Source organism: Euwallacea fornicatus, chromosome 36, assembly GCF_040115645.1.
Source record: "Euwallacea fornicatus isolate EFF26 chromosome 36, ASM4011564v1, whole genome shotgun sequence".
Taxonomy (NCBI): Eukaryota; Metazoa; Arthropoda; class Insecta; order Coleoptera; family Curculionidae; genus Euwallacea; species Euwallacea fornicatus.
The window spans coordinates 1,849,240-1,876,093 of NC_089576.1; the positions used below are offsets into that span (position 1 = coordinate 1,849,240).

General features: G+C 36.7%; 1 protein-coding gene across 3 annotated transcripts; it reads left to right on the plus strand.

Moving 5' to 3' along the window:
• Positions 1 to 1,214: 1,214 nt before the first annotated feature.
• On the plus strand, positions 1,215 to 26,248 carry LOC136348991 (uncharacterized). Of its 3 annotated transcripts, XM_066300222.1 has the most exons (9): positions 1,237 to 1,301; positions 1,849 to 2,031; positions 6,669 to 6,968; positions 7,228 to 7,394; positions 18,059 to 18,191; positions 20,921 to 21,134; positions 25,147 to 25,319; positions 25,450 to 25,573; positions 25,624 to 26,248. In XM_066300222.1, the coding sequence occupies exons 2-9, from the start codon at positions 2,003 to 2,005 to the stop codon at positions 25,786 to 25,788; spliced, it is 1,305 nt and encodes a 434-aa protein (XP_066156319.1). In that variant the 5' UTR covers positions 1,237 to 1,301; positions 1,849 to 2,002; the 3' UTR covers positions 25,789 to 26,248. The 3 variants fall into 3 exon arrangements, with proteins under 3 accessions (XP_066156320.1, XP_066156318.1, XP_066156319.1); XM_066300223.1 differs by lacking the exon at positions 1,849 to 2,031 and having other exon boundaries at positions 1,215 to 1,301; XM_066300221.1 differs by lacking the exon at positions 1,849 to 2,031 and having other exon boundaries at positions 1,225 to 1,345.
• Positions 26,249 to 26,854: the final 606 nt, after the last annotated feature.

Below are 26,854 nucleotides of genomic sequence, written 5' to 3' on the forward strand. Positions count from 1 at the left end.
GCGTTTTGCCAGTATCCAGCCCGTTGAGACTGTCGCCTGGATGCTAAAGCCAGAGGCGTAGGCGCAGGTGAGCGAGGAGATTAAGTAGGAAGTTAATTAGCCGCTCTTCCGTTCGATGTGAATGACATCTACTTTCCGGGAAATAACGTAATTTAGAAACTGTCGTGTGATCACCGTCATCGGCGACGCCTCTGGAAAAGGACGAATAATCTCTGGGCGGCAATTTAATTTAAAAGAGTGAATTTTTTGTTTTTGATAGGTTTTCTCGCCCCCCAACCCGCCTTCGCTGCGTCTTAACGCCAGATATATTTAACAGTTCATTCTCGCCGCTAATTATAGACCGAAAAGCTGGATTTTTTTTTAGTCGTTTTTACTATCCGAGTTCGTTATCCAGAACGGGGTGTCACGGCCTGTCTTCGAGGGATGACGTATGGCCCGGTAAAACGTGCCTAAGTGATAAGACAAAGCTCTCACGTTCGCCTAGAAATAGACTCTCGTTTACCGGCCTTTTTCCCCTACACCAAGTTCGTGCTAGAAATATGGAGACACTATTAATTAGGCCCGAGGACCCGATAAAAGAACACATAACAATCGTTATTAAAGGTCTCAGGAACAATATACCTACGTTGGCGGCCATATTGGCGACTGCGCATTCTTTGGCAGGAGGTTTCATAATGGTGTGTGACTTTAAATAATTCAAACTAAATTTAGGTAGCCGATGTGAGGAAAATAGCCCGAATGGGGAGTGATTTGAAATCAAGGTATTATGTAGTAAATAAAGCTGACCTAAGGGAACCGGAACTGGCGACTACAATCTGGACTTGAACCAATATAAAAGAAACTTAAGTAAGTAGTACAAGCAAGTAACCCGGGCTGATCTCTCGAAATCTGCAGTAACCGAAAATGAGCTCAAGTAATCTGAACTGAGACGAGTTTTTTGCTTTCCTAGGCCCTTAGCAAGAAAACTTCACAAAGTTCCTGTATTTTAAAACGCTTCCAATGCGACTACCATGATTAGCAATACACTTTCCCCCTGATACATCCATTATCGTAAAACCCAAAAGGGAGAGCTCAAAATGGGAAACAATTCGAAAAACAATTAACCGAAAGGTGGAAATAGCGTTTAAAAGAGTTTCGCATCTGTGTGGAAATCAGGGCCATGCGCGTGTTTCCCGACTGCCAACTTGGGAAAAGTGGCAAAGCTCTAGTTTCCAGAGAAACTCTGGATGAGTCGGGCGCGCGAGAGTTTCGGGAGTTCGTGGCGAGTTTCCCGCCTAAATATTCAGTGTGTGATTTTACTGGTAAAAACCACTTTCGATGCAAAAAGTTTTTTGAGACATCAAAGGTTTTGAATTTGAGACGAACTTTTCCTTTTAATAGAAAATCCCCATTAATAAGGCTTTTCCCAGCTTTGCAGGAAATTGCTTGCTGGCAGTGGCAAAAACCGCCAGGAAACCGCTTTCCCAAAGACGGAAATTCATTCCTTTGGCCTTCGGTTGGGTATTTAATCGAGGGAGAATTTCCTGATTGGAAGAACGAACGGTTGAATTGACAATAATTAAGCTCAAAGGGCAAGAGAACGTTTTTATGTGTTGAATTTAAATAAAAGCAAAAATCCTTTGTGCAGTTAACTAGGTGTCACTGCCATTGATCGGTCTGCGAATATTATTGAAAACCCTTTTGTCTTAAGAAAATTGTTTATATCTGGAAAAAGAATGTGAGGAACTTGAAAGAAACTGGAACATAAGTATCTTCCTCGGATATATCGCGTAATATCTCAATTTTTTCACGTTTCTAGCAGTTCACAAAGGATTAATAAGAACACGTTCTCATTGTTTTTAAAAATAGATTTTGGCACGATCCTATTAAGCCCTGAAATTTCGTTTTTCCATTGAACACTCTGTACATTATTGAACATTGCGAGCCTACTGGTCACAGGGAGCAATTCCTCGAAGCAATTTCCTGTAGCTGTCGTTATCGGTTTTTGGGTTATTTGGGCCTAATGGGGTCAACTTTTCGCAGCTGTATTCGGTACGTTTCTGAACTTCGCTTCTCAAGTAGAACACACTGTATATTATGCAATTGTTTAAGTTTTTCTGTCTTACTTTTTGATTTCATCTTTTGCTTTTCGAGAAACATAAGAACTAAGAAGAATTTTAAAGGTTTTTCACATGATTTTTTTTAAGTCTTCAAAACTGGAGTTTTTGCCATTGGACACCTTCTATAGAGTGTCTCGGAAATACATGTCGAAAATGGTATCATGAGATTATTTGGGTTAATAGATTGAGATTTGGTTCAAAAATTAGTTGAAAATGTATCTCGTTTAGAGGATATTAACGGACAAAGTTCTTGAAAAAAAAACCTTTTTTTGCTATATCTTGCTATATATGGGTATCAATGAAACCCATTGAAAGCCTCGTTGAGATAATTAAATAAAAATTGCAGAAATTAGTTTTCTTTCCGGTTAAGACGCTGAAACTCCATCTGTTCATGTAAAACACCTTGTACATTATGAATTTTTTTTAACTTCTTAATTTTTTTGGTAAATTTACCTACACAAATTTCTACAGCTATCTCTTTTAGTTTTCGTATAATACAACTATTAAGCTGTGGACAATTTTATCGCTTTTTTATAGGGATTTTTCAACCTGAGCCTTTTTGAGCCATGGAAACTCGTTTTTTTTCCATTGAACATCTTATGGAGCGGTTGTAAAACGTATTGAAACACGTTTGTGAAAAACGGCATTTAATGTATTAATTTCGATGTTCGAAGTTTTCACTCCTACTCGGCTACCCCTACTAACTTTTTATTTTCAAATGAATAGGAACTTATTGCGGTATGTCAAAAGAAAGGTAATTCAGTGGGGGATGCAAAGGTATGCCCAGAACTAAAGTTGGATTTAGAGTTTGCTTAGAAAATGGAAAAAGTCTATATCCTAAAAAAATTAGAAGTTTTAACCGTTGCTGCCGCGATAGACAATGAATATCTTTTCACTTTGAAAGAGAGTGAAAAAATGACAATAACATGTAAAAATTGCAAATCATTTTGAATATAAACAATATTTTAGCTACGAAATATTTTGGTTTTTATAGAATTTATTACCAACCGAATTTAGTTGTTAGGCATCTACTACAGTTCGAATATTACAAAACGGATGGTTTATGTGAGAAGCAAAGAATTGAAATTTAAAACTTTTGGGGAAGTTGCCCTCCTGTGAAACTGCCCGAAGTCCCTCTCCCACAACGAGATTCAGCAAAGTACCTAGGTGTCCACCTAGACAGGTGGCTAACATGGAATAACCACATCAGAGCAAAAAAAAACACAAATTAATATACAGTGATTTTCAAAAAAACCGCAACACCAAGAAGAACGCATCGTACACGTTTGAAATTCTGGCGTTACGTTGGGTCGGGTGATAGACAAAAACGATCAAAATATCAAAAGAAAATTATTGTGAATAAGTGAAAAAATTTAATAATCATTTAATAATGGGTGGTATCTCCTCATAAATTAATACATTCCTGTAAGCGACGTGGCATGCTTAAAATTAAATTGTCAATATCTTCCTGTGGTATTGTATCCCGGGCAATCTGCACCTTCTCGCGGAGTTCATCTATGGTCTCTGGAGGGCGAGCTAAACGTTGACGTCCCCGACCCATTATATCCCATACATGCTCTATTGGGGTCAAATCTGGAGACCGAGCTGGCCAAGGCAAAGTATCCAAACTTTCAGCTTCCAAATATCTCAAAGTATCGTTGGCTACGTGTGATGGAGCATTATCCTGTTGAAACGTGCTTCCTGGATGGTCGTGCATGTATGGTACAAGAACCGGTTCTAAGACACTATTAATGTACCTCTGAGCATTTAATCTATCATAAATGAAAACAAGAGGAGACCGACTTCCATACCGGATGGCACCCCAAACCATGACACCTGGTGTTAAATCAGAATGACGCCTTTCCAAAAAGTTCAAATTTAATCGCTCTCCTCTGCGCCTTCTAACACGTAACCGTCCATCAGATCGCCATAAACAAAATCGGCTCTCATCACTGGACACGATTCTTCTCCACTCATCCGCCCATTGCACTCTCAGACGACACCACTCCAGACGGGACACCCTGTGGTTTCATGATAATGGAAGCCGACCTATAGGACGATATGAATTTAGGCCAAAACTTCGAATTCTGCGATACATGGTACTAAGGGTGACCCTTCGATTTAGGGTGGCTACCCAAGAGAAGGAATTGTTTGAAACGGGGCGCCTGTCGCTGAACGACGAAGTCGCCGGTCTTCGCGTTGGTTCGTCATTCTTGGACGGCCACTACCAGGATGACGATTTACTGACCCTTCGTTAGACCAATCTCTCCAAGCTCTTAGCGCTGTTGATGCGTTTCGATCCAATCTACGTGCAATTTCGCGGAAAGGTAAACCTGCCTCGTGCATACCAACAATTCTTCCCCTTTCAAAGGGAGTTAACTGCATTTTGGCGTACACGAGGCATTTTGCACTACCACACATTCCATATGGTACTAACAATAGTACCTTTATCGCTATCCGCCTGTAAAAAAATTTGCAAAAAGAACGATCGTCACAGATAAAAAAGTAAAGAAAAACTTCATATCGCATTAAAATACGAATTTTTATCATTTTCTTCTCTTTACAAGTCTAAAATCGTACCAAAATTTCAAATACACACAATGCGTTCATCTTGGTGTTGCGGTTTTTTTGGAAGTCAGTGTAGTATTAAAAAAATTATCTTGGCTCTTGGGCCATCGATCTGAACTAAAATAAATCCATTATCAAACCTATTTGGACATATGGCGTGCAGTTGTGGGGCACAGCTAGCCAATCAAACATAAATATCATTCAGCGCCTCCAATCAAACACCCTTAGAATGCTGACCAGAGCTCCGTGGTATGTGACCAACGACACCCTGCACACGGACCTTCAAATCCCTGCTGTTCGTGAAGAAATCGCCTAATATAGCAACAAGTATCTGGACCGACTCAATCATCATCCCGATCACCTGGCCGTCAATCTGTTGAATTCGTCACAGTACACCAACAGACTACAAAGATTCAACCCTCCCGAAGTTCCGGATAGATAGAATTGTTGGGAGCTTGAATTGTCGAACTTCCTATGCAAATATGCAATCTAATTAGTACATGTAATTCATCAAATATTACTAAATGTCCTGTAATGACAGATTGTAATAAATATTTATAAAAAAAAAATATATTTTTTTTTCATGGAGATTGCAAAGGAACTTTTGAAGGGGTGTGTCTGATATTTAATGAGAAACGTCCAGATCGACCTACTGATAGGAATGTAGTTTGTTAGATTGATAAAAAAATTAAGAAAACTGAAAATGTGAAAAATACTCCAAAATGTGAAGCGCCCTGAGCAGCAACTGGTGGCGATAAAGCACTAGACATTCTTTTATCTATCGATGAAAATCGCGTACAGTCTATCAACAAACTTGCCGATGAATTTGATGTATCTGCAAAATCAGTAAGCAATCTTTTAAAACGAGACAAATTTCATCCATGGAAAATTTCTGTTACGCAAGAATTGACGCCTGAAGATTTTGATCGGAGAATGGAATTTTGCGAATTGATGCAAGAAAAAGGCAGTCTGGATAATAGATTCTTTTTTGTAATTTTATTTCCAGAAGGGGCGACGTTTTGCTTAAATGGATCTATTCATCGATATGATTGTCGGTAATAGTCTACCGATCATCCTCGTTGGTGCACCATCGTATTATGCTATAGATGGGAGAGAGCACCTTGATGAGATTTTTCCCGGGAGATGGACCGGTAGACAAGGGGTGATCGAATGTCCGCCGCTATCTCCAGATTTTTAGCGCCTCGACTTTTTTGTGGGAACGCTCAAACGGTTCCAGTTACCAAACGGACAAACAATTTAGGCGACTGATGTTTGAGAATTCATTTTGGAACAGAATTGGAATTAGTAACAGAAACAGCACCGGACAATTACATAAGAAATTTCGAGGATGACTGAATCGTTGCCAAATCGTTACTGGAGCCCCATTTGAGGGTTTATTGTAGGAGTTTCCATTTTATTTGATATGATAGGTAGTTACTTCATTTAGCATCTAATAACTTTATTTCTTAAGGAAACTGTAGATTTAATTTCGGTTTTGGTTGTACCGTTGCATCCCTTACGTTAAGTTATTGTTCAATTGACTACTGCAGCGGGCACCCTTACGTTTGACAATTAAAAGTTGGCAGGAGCAGCTGGATTGAGTCGAAATATTCAAACGCCAAGTATGAAGCATTAAAAGCCTTTTTTCAAATGAAATTATGCAAGTTTAAGCATTTTAAATAAATATCAGGCTCGTGAAAGCCATTAACGTGTTGCAATAGTTTTTACAAGCGCTGTGTAATGCTGAATGCGATGAGCCTACTAAACCGCTGAAAGCCCTCATTCCTACCTGTTTCTTGGGCTCATCGAGGCGGGAGGAATTTTGTTATTTTCGAAAAACGACTGACAAACGTGTCCCTCAGACACGAATTTATCCAGAAACCTAATATCCTCCCTTCATTTACATATTCTCGCCCTTTTTCATAACATCTCGACTGTAGAGAAAGGAAAACAATTTGCTGTGAAAAAACCTTTGTCGTCTCAATACGATTTTCATTCGAGGCATGCCATCGAAACAACACCAAATGTTACCATGAAAATGAATTTGAAAACGCTATTAGCGCTTTTAAGCTTTTTATCAGTGAACTCTATAGCAAAGTGTTGTGACTTGGACGACCTCTTCAATTCAAAAGAAATAAGCATCGAAGAGGCCCTATCCAGAGCTGACATTGCTTTCCGTGGTGTTAATACGCCTCTAAAAGACTCAAACTTTAACGATTTTACCACCTACTTTGATTTAATCACTGTGTATAAAGGAGAGGGTTTCTTGAAGGATTGGAGGAAACTTAATAATTACTTTAGGTAAGTGTCTCGGGGAGTAATTTCTGAGCTCTAATAATGCAGAGGTACGTGGGGAAATTCTGACAGAAGAACCCTCAGTCTTTGTACAATAAACCGGAAAGCTCTGCGTGGAGAAATTCCCAGCTATTTGTTCAAAGTTGAAAACTAGTTGGGACGTCTGAAACGACTGATGTTAATGGGAATCGAAACCGATCTGCCTTGAAATTAAGCTTTATGTAGAGGAAATATTCAAAATGGTTTACTATGGATCATTTTTCAGGGAAATCAACGTGACGTTTCTGACGAGCAGTAATCCGGAATGCCGGCCTGGAAACGACGTACCCAGGGACTACATCGTCTTTGCCAGTTTAATAGAAGAGGAGATCCGGGCTGGATCAGTGGCCAAATGGGACGAAAATGCGGATCTCAGGGTCTGGCAGGCCTTGGGTAAGGACCGAAATCGCGAAAGTGGCCCGACAATTAGTACGGACGTAGCAATCCAACTTTCTCGATTTTTAGCATTTCTGCTGTTTGTTTCTTGATGTACGAGGTGTTTCTGAACATTGTGCCATAAATTGAGTGGCATGTTCTAGGTACCAAACTATGACGGAAACCTCGCATAATCGTACACGAAAAGGCGTTTCGTTTTCGATATACAGGGTGTGAAAGGTTGGTTGCTGAGGATGGTTTTTTGTTAATATTTTTGAAACTTTTTTAGATAAATTAATGAAGTTGCGTAATTTATTATAACCCTGTGTGCTTTTTTTGAGTTTATTTGAAGAAACTAGCACATTTTTGCAGGGGCGGGTAATAGAGGGGGATACTACTCGAAAAGTACCTAAACTTTTTTGTATTTGACTTTATTGGCGATTTTGCAGGAAAAATATTAAGTTTGAAGATCGAAAAAGGTATTCGTGTGGAAAGTTCAAATATCCAAAAGGTTTCAATAACGAAATCGAGATTTAACAAATTTGTGGATACTATTTTTATTAAATAAACATCAGATTTAAATCCCAATTGGCTTTTAAATGAAACAAACACATATTTTTCACATTTTTGAATACGGCAGCATCCATTACTGAAGACTGGCGGGTTTTCGCTGTCACCAGAACGGTTTTTAATTACGATTTTAAATTTGATTTTCACCTACTAAACGTGGAATCAGCCGATTTGTTAAGTCTCAGTTTTCTCGAACACTCTTGAAAATTTCGACTTTCAACAATAGCTCATTTTTTATGTAAAAATCTTCAAATTGAATATTTTTCCCAGAAAATTGTCAGTAAAGTTAGGTCTTTTAAAGCACCACCCTCCCGCATTACCCGCCTCTGGAAAAATGTTGGAACTTTTTACAGAGACTCTGGAATAATGCAAAAAAGTTATATTAAAGAATAAAATTTGTTAAGACTTGGTAAACTAAGTCTTGATGTCTTCATCGATCAAGTTAAAACCCCAAGCTGCGCCCCTGCACATCTTACATTTGTTGCCTCCCAGATGTCGCGATCCGTTAGATGATTCACTAGAAATGGTTTATGGTTCAAATTCCGCGTCCTTTGTACTTTTGCTAAGAGCTAAATTGCGAGTCGTAAATGTGCATCGGAGGTGGTTCTTGGGTACCGGAATGCCCCACCATTACCTTTGGTGGTGGTCGTAATTGGGGGTGCCGCCACGTCCCGTTCGGGATGGAGGCAATGTTCGGGACACGGGACAATCTGCCCGTTGGCCGTCAGGCCTGGCGAAACGGGCATTCTTCGGCTGAAATGCGCTCCGACTAAGAGTACGCCCATGTCTGCTGACCATCAGCTTCCAGTACTTACGGGCTGGGAGAAGCTGAGAAGCATTATTATTAGCACTATTGCCACTTTCATCAGTTGAAGGCGAATCGATACATCGCCTATCCTCAATCATAGCTCATATTCTTCATCGGATTCGCGATCATGCAATCCTGTATTTCTTCAGCTAAGTTTTAATCATACCTATGTGGTACAAGGCAGTCAAAAAACCGTGTCAATGTTTAAAGAGTTGTCCTAATTCCACGTATTTAGGGGGATCCCACGTGTTTGCCTTGCTAAGCGGGTATCTAGTCCGTCCTGGAGTCTCGTAAACAGAAGTACAACATTTGGTACTTCGAACCGACCAGTGTTACAAGTAGTGCTCGCGTGTACCAGGTCTACCGGTATGAAATGAGCGCCATTTCGTGAAAATAAAACAGCAATTTGAACAAGGAAAGAAAAAAAAATTATTCTAAATGTTGACCGTTGCTTTTTACACATTTTGACCACCTTCCTGACAATTTATGGATACCACGCCAATAGAAATGTGCCTCTTTGGCATCAAACCAATTAGGCACCCAATCTTCTACTTCTTCGTAGGAATCGAAGTGCCGCTCAGCCAATGCGTGTCCCATCGATGAGAACAAATGGTAGTCCGAAGGAGCCAAGTCTGGTGAATACGGCGGATAGGGTAGCAACTCCCAGCCAAGTGTTTTGATGGTATCCTGAACCGGTGTTGCTTTGTGTGCAGGTGCGTTGTCATGGAGCAAGCGTGTTTTCTTGCCCATTCTGATCGTTTTTCGATCCATGCATTGTTTAAATTAATCAATTGTTATCGGGAGCGAACAGTATTAACGGTTTCACCATGATTTAAAAGCTCGTGGTGCACCACACCTTTCTGATCCCACCAAACACATAGCATTGCCTTCTTGCCGAATCGATCGGGTTTTGCAGTCGATGTTGATGGTTGTCCCGAATCAACCCACGATTTTTTCCGTTTAGGATTTTGAAAATAAATCAATTTTTCATCTTCAGTAACAATTCGATGCAAAACTGATTTTCTTTCGTGCCTTTGAAGCAAAATTTCACTGGTGTTCCTTCGGTTCTCCATCTGTCTTTCATTCAATTCATGCGGCACCCATTTTCCACACTTTCGGATCTTTCCCACAGCTTTTAAACGATCAGGAATTGTTCGTTGTGCAACATTTGCTTTCGACTCAAAGTGTCATCTTCATCCAATATCGATTGAAGTTCGGCGTCTTCGAACTTTTTTGGTGGTCTGCCAAGTTCTTCATTTTGCACATCAAAATTGTTATTTTTGAATCGTTGAAACGATATTTTGCACGTTGCTTCTGATAAAGCATAATCACCACATGCTTCGACAAGCATTCGATGCGACTCTGCAGCACTTTTCTTCAAATGAAAGAAAAAATTTAATGCTTTCCGCAAATCATCATTTTGTGGTGCAAAATACGATATTTTTGGCGCAATGAAGTAATATATTGTTATTCGACTTGATTTTTACTAAACATGTTTGTCAGTTTACATACCAACCAAACAAACAAAAAAAAAGGTTTGTTTACAGCAAATGCCCTATATCCAGACATTTATATCCAGACGCTCACTTCATACCGGTATACCTGCTAAGCGCTCTCGTACAATAATGGCGGGTGGTATCTCCAACCTCCAAGGAAGGAACCCCTGAATATCGCTCAACGAAATTTCATTAATTTATTTCGTAACGTTTCGAAAATATTTATAAAAAACCTGTAACATTCTGTATATAGAAAACAAAGCATCTCTCAATATATACAGGATTATTTACCCAACACGTTCATTAAAAGTTTACCAGGATCTAAAAGTGATACGAATTTGAAAATTTGAAATTAAGGTAACTTCAATGTGTACTTTTTTTATGTTTACAACTTTCTTCCACTTCCGATTTAACCGGAAATAGCCGCCATCTTGTTTATTTTAAATGGAATATCCTGCGTATTATTTTGTTTTTAGACACTACGTAATACGGGGTGTTTCCTAAGTGCGGTACATAACTTCGGGAGCGTGTTCTACAGCTAAAATAAAGGTGATTTTGTTATATAAAGTTTATCCCAAAAATGCTTCGCTGCGGAAATACAGGGTGTGAAAATTTCTATAAACAATTGCAATTTTTTAAATATTTCCGAAACTACTTGAGACATTTTAATGAAATTTTAATAAAACAGGTAAGTACGCAACAAAAAAAAATTCACATCTTCATACAAGTATTTCTTCTCTTAAAAATAATAAGAATGAAAAAATTTAGTTACAATGTTTTTTGTTTATTTACTCGAAAACGGTGCGTCCTACGAAAAAAAGTCAAGAGACCTTTTTTCTTCCAAATCGAACGCATCACTAAAAAAAGGAACAAAATATTGTTAAAGGACACTGGCGTACCACATTTTTCCTTTAAAATATCCAGCAATTATCTTGCCCGCACGCTACTGGTTACACAACAGCCACTGTTTTTAGCGTAAAATACGCACCGTTCCTAACTCTCAAACCCTGCAAAATATCATTAAAATGTCTCAAGTAGTTTCGGAAATATTTAAAAAATTGTAATTTTTTTAAGAAATTTTCACACCCTGTATTTCCGCAGCGAAGCATTTATGGGATATAGTTTGTATAACTAAATTACCTTTATTTTAGCTGTAGAATACGCTCCCGAAGTTATGTACCGTACTTAGGAAACACACTGTATATCAGGCACGTATTCTGCACAATCTCTTATACTTAGTCTTACATACAGTCTATACTAGAACTGTATCAGGTTTACATATACTTAATTCAAATCAGTTTCGAGATAATCAAGTTCGATCTGAAGTGGTACAAATCCATTCTGGAAAATTTTTACTCTTCACGTAATTGATCATGGAAAAATAAACAGAGCGTTGTCCTACCACAGATGACAGTTATTAAAAAAAAATTAAAAGTTATTAAAAAATTTGCTAAAGTGAACATGTACTATTACACTACTACTAGTTTCACATAACAAAACATAATTATTTCAAAAATGGTTTAGGGAGTAGATAATACTGATACAGTTTGATAGAGAATTATATTCTCTACTTGATACTGCTTAAAGTTATAGAGTGTTTCATTTAAAAAAATTGACTTTTGCAACTTCAAAAATGTGAGTGTTAGAAACTTAATTTTGGACACCCTGTGTAATACTAAAACATATAAATAGTAAGAGCGCAAACTTAGGACTGTATATTGACACTCTGTGAAATACGAAAGTTGTGTCTTTTATAACTGTGGAAATATCCAATTTTAAAATTGATCATTACGAATACACATTTTTAATTCAAAGTCGAATATCTCAAAAACGGTAAGAGCCAAGTATAGGACGTTAAATAGAAAATATGTCTGAAATATAATGTAGAATCTAAAAATAAAATAATATACTAGAAATAAGCAAGTTGACACCTATTTCCGGTTAAACCGGAAGTGACAGGGAGTTGAAAATATTTAAAAAATAGTACACGTCGCAATTAACTTAAATTCAAATTTTCAAATTCGTATCACGTTTAGTTTCTGGAAAACTTTTACTGAACGAGTTGGTTGAACAACCCTGTATAGAGGATCAGAAGTTTCGCATCAATTCGTCAAAAAACGAGGAAAATATTTTCCATGAAAATGCTGGAACATGTCAGATATTGTTTTTAGTTATGAATTTTTTGACCACATGTAGACAGGTTTACCAATGTAGTAGATAAAAATACATTTATCATTTTTTCCCGTAGAACTCCATGTATATTATGACTTTTTTTAAAGTTCTTTGAGAAATTCTGAACGTATTTCATGTAACATACCCATGCCTAAATTTAACAATTTTCGAAAAAAAAAAACATAAAGTTGAAATAATGGTAGAAGTATTAATGCTTAGAAATAACAATATAGATTAATATAATTTAATGTATTAAATGTTCGAATTGTGGTTCGTGTTGACCTAATCCTAACCTGAACTAACCTGGCAGTGTCAAGCTACAATTCAAATTCGTCAAGAACTTTTTTTCATCAATTGAAGAGGTACTTGTTGAGCTTCTTGAGTCATTTCAATTTTAACTTCCGTAATGTTGATTTTTTTAAAATACACGCTATGTTTCGAATAATCCTAAAAGTTCGTAGGGGTGAGGTCAGGCGATCTCACAGGCCACCCTAATTGCCGTATTGTCGAAATATTTCAGGAACTGCTGAATTTAGACATGGATATGTTAGATGAAATATGTATAGAATTTCTCAAAGAACTTAAAAAAGTTCATATGTATGGTGTTTCATAAGAAAAAAGGGAAAAGGTACGTTTATTTCTTACACGGGGAATCCCGTATGCCAATTTGTTACAATAAAAAATGCACAGCAAAAATAACATTTGAAGTGTTCCATAACTATCATGAAAAATATTTCCTTAAATTTTTAACGAATTTATGCGGAATTTTTGGTTCTCCACGTGTGTTTATATGAAGTTTTTGTTATATTTTGAGACCTATAATACATAGTTGAACTTATGACACTATATTCAGAGACACCTTGTATTTTGGGATTGCGTCTTATGATCAAATCTACGAATTACAAGAAATACTTAATGTCTGATATGATGCTTTCCTTCTGGTTTCAATCATTTACAGAGTATTTTGAAGGTTTATGTTTTCTAGAATTGGTTTTGCTTAATTTGCAACACCAAACCAACCGTTTTTTTTTTATATATAACACCCAGTATATATGAGTATTTTCGCTTTTTGTTCATTCAGGAAATGTCTGTTTTTAAGTCAAAGAGACTCAATTTTTCCATCGAACTCCTTGCGTGTTATATATTATTCTTAAACATATCAATCACAAGGGTCATATCATTTATACCAGTTTCCATAGCTACCCAAATTCAGGACAAAATTTGATCTGCATTCGACTCTATTAGTCCACATTTTCATATGCAACACTCTGTATATTAAGAATTTTCTTAAATTTGGTATTTAATAAAGTAAATTCACCTGCAGAAATACCTCAATATATCCTGGATAATCGACTTTTTCCACGCTAGGGCATGTATTTTATTGAGTGTTGTGAACTTACCAGGTACACTGGTATGAAGTAAGCGTCTGGATATAAATGTCTGGATATAGGGCATTTGCTGTAAACAAACCTTTTTTTTTGTTTCTTTGGTTGGTATGCAAACTGGCAAACATATTTAGTAAAAATCAAGTCCTAGAACGAATAACAATATATTACTTCATTGCGCCAAAAATATCGTATTTTGCACCACAAAATGATGATTTGCGGAAAGCATTAAATTTTTTCTTTCATTTGAAGAAAAGTGCTGCAGAGTCGCATCGAATGCTTGTCGAAGCATGTGGTGATTATGCTTTATCAGAAGCAACATGCAAAAGATGGTTTCAACGATTCAGAAATACCAATTTTGATGTGCAAAATGAAGAACTTGGCGGACCACCAAAAAAGTTCGAAGACGTCGAACTGCAATCGATATTGGATGAAGATGACACTTTGAGTCGAAAGCAAATGTTGCACAACGAACAATTCCTGATCGTTTAAAAGCTGTGGGAAAGATCCAAAAGTGTGGAAAATGGGTGCCGCATGAACTGAATGAAAGACAGATGGAGAACCGAAGGAACACCAGTGAAATTTTGCTTCAAAGGCACGAAAGAAAATCAGTTTTGCATCGAATTTTTACTAGAGATGGAAAATTTATTTATTTATTTATTTTATTATTATTTTTTTAATTAAGATTATAGCTACTTGAGCTGTTGACACTCAATATACATTTGACAGTATACAAAACGTTCTGAGTACAGGTACATATCAAGTAGACATGAAGATTACGTTTAGACGGAGTTAAAAAGATCGATTGACTTCAGGAATTCTATGGTTGTTCTCTGATCTACCGTGGAGTGCAAGTTCTTGTGCTGTTCATCTTTAATTTGAAAGGAGATCCTATTGGCACTATACTTTGGACACTTTGTGATGATATGGTCGACTGTCAGCAAGACATCGCCCCTGTCACATTTTGGGGGAGATGTCCTTTCCATTAGATGACCATGAGTTAGTCTTGTGTGTCCTATTCTTAGTCTTCTTATGGCCACAGTGTACTTCCTGTTTAGTTGAAGTTGTTTAAAAGGGAGCAGAGATGGTTCAATTCGTGACAGTTTCGTGTTGGATAGATTCCAGAGGTTTTGCCACTTGCTTTCATTAGTTACTTTAAAATATTTGTTTACATCCTTCGGTAGATAAAAATGTTGCTCTATGACCTGCAAACCGCACATTTCCCGCACTCGAGTCTGCAAATTCGTTACCTGTTATTCCGATGTGTGATGGGATCCATACCAAATGGATCTTGCAGTAGTTGGTAGATAAGGTGTGGATGTCATCTTGAATGTTTTGAATTAGAGGATTAGAGCTGTAAGGGTCCTTGATTGCTTGTATTGCACCTAGTGAGACCGAAGAGATAGCAAATGTTTTGTTGTCTCCATTCAACACTTTCACTGCTCTTTAGATTGCGAACATTTCACCAGTGTAAACGCTGCACATTTCTGGAAGACTAGAACTTGCCACCAGGTCTCGAACCCTCGTGACTGCCCATCCCACACCCTCTTTAGATTTTGAAGAATCCGTGTAAAGTATACTATCCGGTGCAAGTGAATCAATGATTTGTTGGAAAGAACGAGTTAGAAGAATAGCTGACGAGTCTCGTTTGATGTATTGATAAAGAGATAAGTGAAGGTCCGGCGGTATCCTATTCCATGGAGGTGTTGATGTCATGTAGTGATAGAAGTTTGGATAGAAGTTGATATCCTTTAGTAATCTTGCTAGGACGTGAGAAATAAGAGAAGGAGATTTCGATGTAGTTTCCAAGCCCTGCAGATCGTTGAACAATTGAGCAACAGGACTTCTTTGATCTGCCATCTTTCGAATAAAGTAATTCGGTAACAGAAGTTCTCTTCTTAACTTAAGAGGCATCTCATGTGCCTCGAAAGTCAGTGAATCGGTTGGACTGGATTTGAAAGCACCTAAGGCCGGTCTAATTGCAGTATTTTGTATTGTATTTAAGGACTTTAAGTTTGTTTCGCTAGCAGATGCATATACTATACTGCCGTAGTCCAATTTGGAGCGGATAAGAGCTCTATAAATTCAAAGCAGCATCGTTTCATTTGAACCCCAGTGTATCATTACTATCAAAATCCTAAACGGAAAAAATCATGGGTTGATTCGGGACAACCATAGACATCGACTGCAAAACCTGATCGATTCGGCAAGAAGGCAATGCTGTGTGTTCGGTGGGACCAGAAAGGTGTGGCGCACCACGAGCTTTTAAAACCTGATGAAACCGTTAATACTGTTCGCTACCGACAACAATTGATTAATTTAAACAATGCATTGATCGAAAAACGATCAGAACGGGCAAGAGAACACGCTTGCTCCATGACAACGCACCTGCACACAAAGCAACACCGGTTCAGGATACCATCAAAACACTTGGCTGGGAGTTGCTACCCCATCCGCCGTATTCACCAGACTTGGCTCCTTCGGACTACCATTTGTTCTCATCGATGGGACACGCATTGGCTGAGCGGCACTTCGATTCCTACGAAGAAGTAGAAGATTGGGTGCCTAATTGGTTTGATGCCAAAGAGGCACATTTCTATTGGCGTGGTATCCATAAATTGCCAGGAAGGTGGTCAAAATGTGTAAAAAGCAACGGTCAACATTTAGAATAATTTTTTTTTCTTTCCTTGTTCAAATTGCTGTTTTATTTTCACGAAATAGCGCTCATTTCATACCGGTAGACCTGGTATAACTTACAAGCAATAAATTTCTTATTCTACATTTTCCTATAGCTATCTCTCGAGTTATATGAACATCCATGAAGTCTCCAAAAGTGTAGAAATTTATATTACCCGCGTTGCGCACTTAAATACTTTACGTGTATCTGGAATACCCTGTATGTACATTATGTAATTTTTTGAACCTGCTACATGTTATGGTAAATTTTTCCATAGAAGTCCTGATGTTTATCTCTCTACGTTTTCGAATAATAATGGAATTATTGCAATAAAAGCTCGGTTTCAATGCTTTTTGTTTAGATTTTGATCATAATCCTCTAGATAATGACCAGAAACTCAATTTTTCGTGTGGTATGTCTGGTGAGCTGTTGCACATCGTAAACCTAGGAGTCACAAGGAACAAATTATTTACGAACGTATCTATGGCTCTCTGTCTCTCGTTTTTTTGACTAACTTGGAGCTCCACGAGCTCATGTTTCCAAAAACTAAAAAATTCATATCGCCTTCATTATGCTCATAAATACTCTTCTTTTTAAATGGAATACCCTGTGTATTTTGCAAGTTTTTGAATTTGTCAGATATCGAGATAAATTTACATATAGAAGTCTGACACTATCTCTTTCAGTTTTAGAATAATAACGAAATTAATAAGAGCGAGTGTTCAATTCCTTCTAATCAGAGTTTTTCTCCTGGAAACTCGATGTTTTCCCAGAGAGCTCGTTTTATGATGTGGAGGCCCATTACAGAAAACAACTCCTCAAAAACACTTTCCTCCGGCTATTCCTATGGGTTTTCGAGTAATTAGAGCCTTCATGGCACCACGTTTCCAAAATTGCTGTTTGGAACATTAGAACTCGAAATTCTCCACATCTCACAATTTTATCGTGCGTTTCTCGGTGATTCTCGACCTTTACGTGATATGTCCAGCTTTCCGTTAGTACCCGAATCACTCGATTAAAGCAATGACTCAACTTGAGTCCTGAATTCTGAAATACCGGTTTCAGAGATGGATTTATTTGTAAAAATCACACAGTTCACAAGTTCTGCGTTAAATTTTGCAGTAATCGAAGCATTAAATGATGTTCGGAATTAATTAAAATTGTCATGTATTGTATGCAATTGCCAGTAGGAATACCATTCATTTCGGCTTTGACACGTTGTGGGGCAGATTAAAGTTTCAATATACGCAAACCATTAAATTAAAACAGTGTTTTGTGTCGAATAAAATTGGACACATGCGACAGGCCTTAATTAAAGTCATGTTTCCGAAGTCATGCTAAAATTACTGCGGCCTGAAATTGCTGTAGCTATAATGGAACATTTTAGAAATTTTCACTTCCTTAGAGACATTTAATCCGATTATCATTATCTAGCAACTCACCCCTTTTTATCTCTTCCAATAGAATTAACGAGTTTTTAAAAGAACCCTCTAATCAGCAGAATTTCGTTTTAAATTATCCCTTTTTAACGCTACTAAATTTCAGTATAAAATGGAAAATTTCCCTGCCGACAGGTTGGAGTAAATGGAGTGACTGGTCAGCGTGCAGTGTGTCCTGTTCAGCAGGAATTCAGCAACGGACCCGCCACTGTTTACACACCAAATGCTCAGGATTTAACATTCAACAGCGACATTGCAATCTATTCAGGTAAGCCGGGGATTTCCCATTTGATTTCGGATAGAAACGAGAGGCTTGATTGGGTGTTTGTAGTTTGAGACAAAAAGTTCTAAATTCCAACTAAAACTATCACGTTCGTACTTGACAAACGTAAAAGTTTCAGTGACAGAACTTGAGCAATATTGGGCGATTCATCACTGTGAATCGAACTAAGGGAGAAGAAAAATGTTTGTCGGGTTTCCAGGTCTGAGATCGTCTAATGTGCCTAATAGATTGGATTGATGAATCGAGAATTGGATAAAAAAGGGCGTCCTGGAATCGGAGAAAGCAGAGTGATTGAGTCTGGGGGTTTCATTATAATGCAGCAGGAGCTTGTGGGGAGTGAAACGATCCATAACTTATATCCAGGGTTTAATGCACAATCTTAACACACTATACCGCACTTTACAGAGCGATGAGGGACGAGAGTATTTCAATACTTAATAGTTGTTTCATTACCAAAGCGACGAGAGTCGGGAACTTTTCCGACTTTTAGTTTTTTTAATCTACGCCAATGAAAACTTATTGAGACATAGAGAACATGAAGCAGCGAAAGGGATAGTTTTAATGGTGGCCCAGAGTCAGGAGCGCTTGTGAAAAGTGTTACAATACATTTATAACTTTCATAAACCCAGTATTTTTTAAAAATGCTTAAACGCATATGATTTTATCTTAAAAAATACATTGAAGGCATTATTGTCGACGTTTGAATTTTCCACTACCAATCAACTGCTATTACCAGCTTTTCATTTTCAAATGGAAAGATGTCCATTGTACTGTGCATTGTGGTGCCCAATGGGCGCAATTTTTTCGAGAGGAAATGGGAAACGAGAAGCCAATAATATCTGGTTCCGACACGATGTCGTACCACCACATTATACTATAGCTAGGAGAGAGCATCTTGATGAGATTTTCCCTCGGAGATGTATTGTTAGAAGAGACGCAATATAATGGCCGCCACGATTTCCAAATCTTACCCCCCTCGATTTTTTTTCGTGGGGTCACCAAAAAGGTTCTATTTGCAAAATAGATCACAATAATTAGATGATTTACGTCTTAGAATTCAAGCAGAATTGGAATTAATAACGGAAGCAAAGCTGGATAATTGCATAAAATGGTTCGAGGAACGACTGAGTTATTGCCAAATTATTACTCGAGCTCAATTTAGGCATTTATTATAGGAGTTACGATTTAGTTTGCTGTAATAGTGAGTTACTGTATTTTGAATCTAATAATTTTATTTTTTAAAGAAACCGTAGAGCCATTTTAGTTTTGAGCATACCTTTGCATCCCCCACTGAACTACCTTTCTTTTGACATACCACAATGAGTTTCTATTCATTCGAAAACAAAAAGTAAGTAGGGGTAGCTGAATAGGAGTGAAAACTTCGATCATCGAAATTAATGTATTAAATGTCTTTTTTAATATAAAATTATATATGTTTAATAATTTTTTATTTATGTCGGAATTATTAAATTTACTTTTTATAAGTGCTATATGTATGCCAATGATCATTAACTTTACACGTAATGCATCTACAAAACTATTTGTTACAAAAATGAGACACTTACTCATGTTCCAGTGGCGTTGCTCATTTTTTTTTATCAACAGCTTATTAAATTTTAATGATTTGAAAAATGCAAAATTGAGAAAACAACTTCTGCGCGTATAATTTTTAGACGAATCTGTACAGCTTATGCAGGTGTATGTATAAAAAGTTATTCAATTTTTTTGAAAGCTTTCAGGGACGGAGCTAACTTATTTAATTCATTTTGTCAAAAGCAATTGTATTTCATTATTTTATTAAAAAATACCTATCTACGCTTGTTACTTTCAAATAAACATTATTATATACATCATTATATACACCATGTTATACATGTTTATAGAAATATCTGTAAAAAAATTTAGTGTTTTCGAAAGATTGCAGTGGCGGAACCAATTTTTTCCAAAGTTTTATAAATAATTTTACATCTAACAATAACTACGTCTAAATAAAGCAATCTACGTTAATGTGCTCACATGTAGTATTTGTAGCACTACATGTTAAGAAATATTTTATTGCTTATTATTTTTTAAATATCTTATTACTAAATTGTTTTTTTAATCTCTCTCAAATAGTTTTTTTTTTATTTTAGAAAAGGATCAACGTCTATGATGTTAATGGGCACCTGTAAAGTATGAATAGGAGTATTATTTGCAAAAAATATTCCGTTATTTTAAAAAATCTTGTGTCTGCATTTTCTGTCATTCTTGATTTAAATAATTAAAAATTTAACAATCTTCAGCTTTATTTATTATATTACAATTTACGGTAATTTAAGTATTTTTATGGTTTATTTATTGTGTTAAATAGTAAAAAATCATTTATCTAGCAGAATTCCAGGGCGGTACTAACTTTTTTTGAAGTTATAATAAGATAGAACGCGACCTACGCCCATATATCCAAGCGGTTTGCATGTTTCTTATGGTAGGTACTCCAGTGACGACACACAACAAACTGCAAATTTTCTGATAATTCCTTTTATGTTAATGAGATTTCTCCAGAAAAAAATAATAAAAATTGTTTCTTGACTTCGCCTCTAGAGAAAAACGCTGGATTCGCTGTTATCAAAACCCACCCAACACACTAAAGACTATTGACTACCATTCCTCTCTTTATTCGCACCATTTAACTTTGTCTCCTGAAACCGTTGAATATCGGCCCCGTTCTCTTCCAGCTGTAACGACACAGTGACCCCACTCGACTCAAAAGAGGGCAAGTTCTTCCATCCCTCGAGGGATCGTTGGCAAGCTGTTCCAGACCGACCGACAGCATGGCGTCTGACGCCGAATTCTTACATCTGGATACCCGCATCCATGCTCTTTCCAGACGAAAAGTGCCGGAATATTCCCAGGGAATTTTCCTTGGCATTAACAACGCGTCTCCCTAACGTAAGTTTAGTATAAAGCTGAATAAAAAATAACGAATTTTTTGTTTGAGAATTATTAATCTTTCTTATCATGGAGTATCCAGGAATTCAATTACGTCCTTCTAGGTCATTTGTATTGCGCGTTTCGGGGACGTTTTGCTCGTTTATGGAATAAATTTCCAGGGCCGGCACTGGGGTCATTATTTTTATAATATATTGACGTATATTAGACTTATTTAGTCGGTGAGTAAACTTCGGTTCTAGAGGTAAGTAAGGAATATGCGGTATGTCATTGATGTATTGTAATATTTTGGCCTCAATAATTTTCCAAGACCGGCACATTTGGTTACTGTTATTACCTCAAAATTGCGCACTACAAACTGTGAAATTTCCGATTAATAAGGGAAATTAGCCGGCTTTTTAGGGTGATTAACTGAATTCGGTATGTTGTGAACGGGGATGCCGGGAACTGAGAAGCTTAATAAATCCTTTGAACAACTTGACTTCGGTAGTTTGTCAAGAATATATAGGAATAACAGGAATTTGGGTTATCTGCTTTTAAAGTCACAGGATTCATTTGATGAATACGCCTGTGGTTCCTTTTAAAATTGATGAAGAAACTTGAAAAATATTATATCTCAAATTCATTTGAAACTCAGCGATATAAATGCTGCATTAATAAAGAATCAATTAATTTATTGGGATGCGCCATTTGACTTTTTTTAAATGCAAAGTGTGGCATTCAGTTTTTCAAACTGCGCACTCGGTTTCTTCAAATTGTTGCAAATTTTTCAAGTTTAACATGGACAAGCTAAACCATTTCTTGATAGGGCACACAAATTGATAAAATCGATTTTATCAATTTGTTATTCCTTCCTCTGTATTGCCAAAGGGAACTTATCTTACAGTAAATTTGATTGACCGTCTGAAGATATGTCCGCTACTGTTTTTATCACTATCAAAAAGAAGACATTTTTATGACCTTAAGAAATATTACGTCGTAACGTCTAAACTTAACACAAAAGAAAAAAATCATGAAGGATCCTCCTTCACGATAATATGAAGAACATTTGGTGCAAATTTCGAAAGTTTACATATTATTGAATTTTTCGAGCTCCTATTGCTTCAAATTTTGAAAATAATCAAAACAGTATATTAAACGTATTACTATGATAATGATACCAACGCTCCCAAAAGGCATGCGCGAACTCCGTGTTAGACTCCGTCGCGAATCAAAGAAATAAGTTCGAACAAATTATTCAGCTAGATATGTGTTTATCATAATCAAAAAGAGACAATTTTAATGACCCTTAATCAAAAATGTTACGTTTTATATATGGAAAAGTTGAATTTGGGCAAAGAAAAAAAGAGCATGAAAGGATTAACATTCACCATAATATCAAGAAAAGTTGATGAAATTCGGAATGTTTCCAATTTAGCACCTTTTTGTCTATTTGATATTTTAATTTAATTTGTGGGAAATAAGGAAACTTTATGTTAAACTTAGTGAAACAACATCATGAATTCCGCCAATAAGACCGCCATTTTACCTAGTGGTGGACCTGAAGGGTCAGTTCGACCGAAAGAGCTACTTTAAATTAAACTCTCCTCCACACTCCATATGGAAATGAGCAAACAAAATAATTCGGGTGAAATTAGAGGCTGCAAAACCTCCCTTATTGTTTTCGTAAGGGGCTGTGAGGCAACACGTTTTCCGTGTTGCAGGGCTCGTTATTCACCCCACACACGTATAAGAGATACTGTGCTCAGATTAAATTCCTCCTATTCTTTCGTTTGTCAGGGCATTAAGTCAAATTGTCTTCCCAAAGTAGTAATGGAATTTTAGTTGCAAACTATGACCGAATTTTGAATGAATCCAAGGAATTTCGACTATCTAGCACTTCGTAAAAATCTTTGTTTACCAAGAGAAATTTCCATTCGAAGTCTTTCTTATTTCCATTCCGAACAACGCATGAAATTTCATATTCAATTTGTGCCAGATATCTAGCATTTAATACCCTTTATGGAAGCACAAATGGGTAGTACGGCAGTCGGGACAGACGTTTTCAACAATAGATAAAGGCCAAAATGGAACTAGATATGTGTACAATAAGGCCAGGACAAGCGTGTATCGATTAACACACACCGAACTGCGGATTCATTAATATGATTTTTGAGCGTTGCTAAAGGTAAAGAGGTTGCTCTAGGGTGAAGGTAATTGGATAAATTACGTTCTAATTCTGACGATTCTCATAGTTCAGGTTATCTATAATGCAGAAAAATCTTTTAAGAACTGATAAAAACGTTTAAAAATTATCTGTATTGATTGATTAAGAATTTGAGAACACGTTCTTCATTTCAGATTCTGTAGGAAACTCATAGAAACTAAATTCATATAAAAATCAGTGGCGTAGTTTACCTTAAGCGGTTCAAACACATTTTGAACGTCTCAGCATGATCTAATATGCCATTGGTTTCATGTTCGGAATCTGAACGTTTGCTTCAAGTCCTTTTTAGGACGATAAAAGAAATTTCTGCAGTTAATTCGGGAAAATATCACAGTCGTGATTTGCCTTTTTTGGTTGCACAAGATTTGTAAAAATCAGAGCTTATAGGAACCAGAATGGGAATTTGGATGGACATGTCTGTGTTTTTTTTTAAGATCAAATTTTCCATTTTAAAAACAGTAAAAAAATTGATTTTATAAGATTTTTTTTTAAATTTTTATGCATTTTAAATTTTCCAAATTTGGTTCAGTTTGAGCCCGTTCTTTTGGAAATCTAAGTGTTTAAACCATAAGAAAAATCATTATTTAACATGTATTCATATCATCATATCATGTACACATGTATCGATCTTCAAGTGTGGTGTATTACACTCGTGTTCTTTATGTCAGTTAGACCTTATTTTGAAAACAATTGCGAAACCCCAAACTGTGAATTTATGGAATAACCAATGGTGTGTTGCTTTGGTAAAGAGTGCTACAAAATTGTCACAGCTAACCCATTGCTTTTGATGAAGCTTTATAAATTAAAAAATCTGACCTAATACGCTCCTGGGTTATAAATATTAAAAAAAAATAAACATAAAATAAAATAGAAAAGTTTTCTTTAATTATCTTAGACATGTTAGTAACGTAGGCAGGATACTCTCCTGATTGTTTATTGAATTTTTCTGATTTTTCAAGGATAATAAGTGGAGCAGTAAGCCTCCAAAAATTGATAAAAATTTTGAAAATAAAATTGTTCTGATGCGGTTTTATGGTTTCAAAATCTAGCCCAGTACCTCTCTGGATTTCTGAAAAAAATCCATTCAGATTGAGACGAACACATTTTAAGTCCAGTCGTGACAATAAAATCAGTGGCGCAGCTTGACTCAGTGTAGCGACTAAATTTCGAAAATAATTATCTTTGGTTACTTAGATCGTCAAGGGACTACGCCTCTGATTTCTCATAGAATTTTGCTGATATTTCAAAAGCGAGAAATAAAATTATTTTCGAATTGTTGCAAAAACGAGTAACGTAATAATCTTCTTAAAATTGTTAGAAAAGTTTGAATATCAGATTAATTTTCATGCAGTTTCATAACTTGGGAATTTAACTCAGTACGCCTTTTATTTTTTGGCAAAAAAATTGCTCTCATTCCAGAATTAAAAAAATAATTACGTTAAATCTTTGCAAAAATCAGTGGCGTAGATTCATTCTAATAGCTGCGAACAATAGCTAAAATCAAGTAGATTATCTTACGAAGTTCGTAGGAAGCATACTTCTACTTCATGAAACAAATCAGTCCTCTAATTTCCATCAATGTCGTTGGCAAATTCGGTAAAGGAAAAGTGTTTCATATGTTTTCCTTGTAAAAGTCCGGCCCACGTTCATCAATAACTTTTCCAGGGATATTTCCATCCCTCAATTTTCAATTGAAAGCCTATTTATCCCGGATATTAATGACCATACACCTCAAAGATATCGGTTCTATTGAAAAGTCCAGAGATTAATGGATCCTAAATATCCTGCAATTGACATTTTTTTCAGACAACCCTGGGAACGATATTCAGCCTTCGATCCCGCTCCAAGCAGCACATTTACATGTCCTTAGAAGCAGTTGGAGCTGACTTGAAGCTGATTCATGCAGCTGAGAGTGGCACTGATGTAGTCAGGATACCTGCAGGACTTGATGATGCCGGATGGCATCAAATTGCCTTTAGGTAATAAAAAATCATTAAGAGTCATTAGATTAAAGGATCCTGTAGCCCCTCGCGATCTTCTAGACAAAGTTGTTGATACTTGCATGTATTGGCCCTAAGGGATTTGTATGTTTAGAAATAAGGTTTTTAGTGTCCGAGATGACAGTATCCTGGATGTTTTTGTGGACTGTGAGTGGGTCAGGACCGAGATCCTATTGGCTCATTCCCTGGAAGTACCAGACGACTGTGATATTATTGTAGGATATTTGTTTTCGGTGAGTCGATTTTTCAAGGTTTAAAAATGGATAAAATGAGGAATTTCCAGGGGGATATAGAGCAGCTTTCAATAATCAAAAACGGGCATTCGGCTAAGCTCCAATGCTCCAGCACCCCCACGCCAATCGAGGATCCAGAGGTGCGTTACACGAGCGAAGGATTCAAGTTGTTTGCCCAGAAAAATGTGGTTAAAAGCAGGAAACATCGTTATTAACAAGGAAATTTCCTGAAGTTCTGGAAGGAGTTCCAGACACAAATTGAATGCAAAGAAGGACTAATTAAAGTTTTACGATGTAAATAAGATTTCGCACGAAGAGTGGAGGAGGCAAATTGGAGAATCTAATTACAGATACTGGGGCTGAATTTGCTTTAGTGGCTCTGTTTTACGTCTTAAAAATACAATGTAGACAATAAAGTGTAATGATAGCTTTAAGTAACCGCGCAAATGTATCTTATTGCCATGATTGATAAGTCTGATAAAAGTATTGCTTTGCACAAGCCTGAAAACCCCAGTTAAGTTACTGAGTGTTTGTCTTATTTATAATCACTAAACCGGTGTGCCAATACAAGGAAATAGACCAAGCTTTTTATGGTTTTTTTCAAAATCACTGAGTATAAAAATTGTATTAAATTTTGACAATAAATGTTTTGAGAATGTGGTGAATAATAATCAATACTTAGTTTCTTTTCCTCTACAGGATGGTTCAAATTCAACCATCACCATTCGGACCTAGGAGACTAGAGGAGGTATGAAGATATTTAAGAAGTTTAAATGACGGCAAAATTGCGCGATTTAGAGTTTGACCAAATGGCGTTTTTTGAAACTTTCATTTTCCGAGTACTTCCGAAGATATCCGGAAATAATTAAAAATTGGAGATTTCGTTCTTTTTTTTTTAGATTTATTTGATAAGGAAGGCCAAAACCACAATCACCCTCTCGTTGCCACTTTTTCTCAGCTACACCATGACGTTTTTAGCTTTGGTTTCCCACTATTCCTCTGCCGAAAAACCTGATGTGACGCCGATAAGAAAAAATATATTTGATGGTGGTAGCCGCAGAGACGAAACGTCGGATGGCCCATCTGAAAACGTCATCCTGTATCTGAGGAAAAGTGGCAATGAGAATGTGCTTGTGGTTTGAGCTTTCTTACCAAATAACGAGAAAAAATGAAAACGAAATCTACTTTTTTTTTCGAAAGTACTCGGGAAATTCAAATTTTGAAAACACCATTTAGTTAAGCACCGAATCGTACCATTTTGCTCCCATGAAAATTTCTACG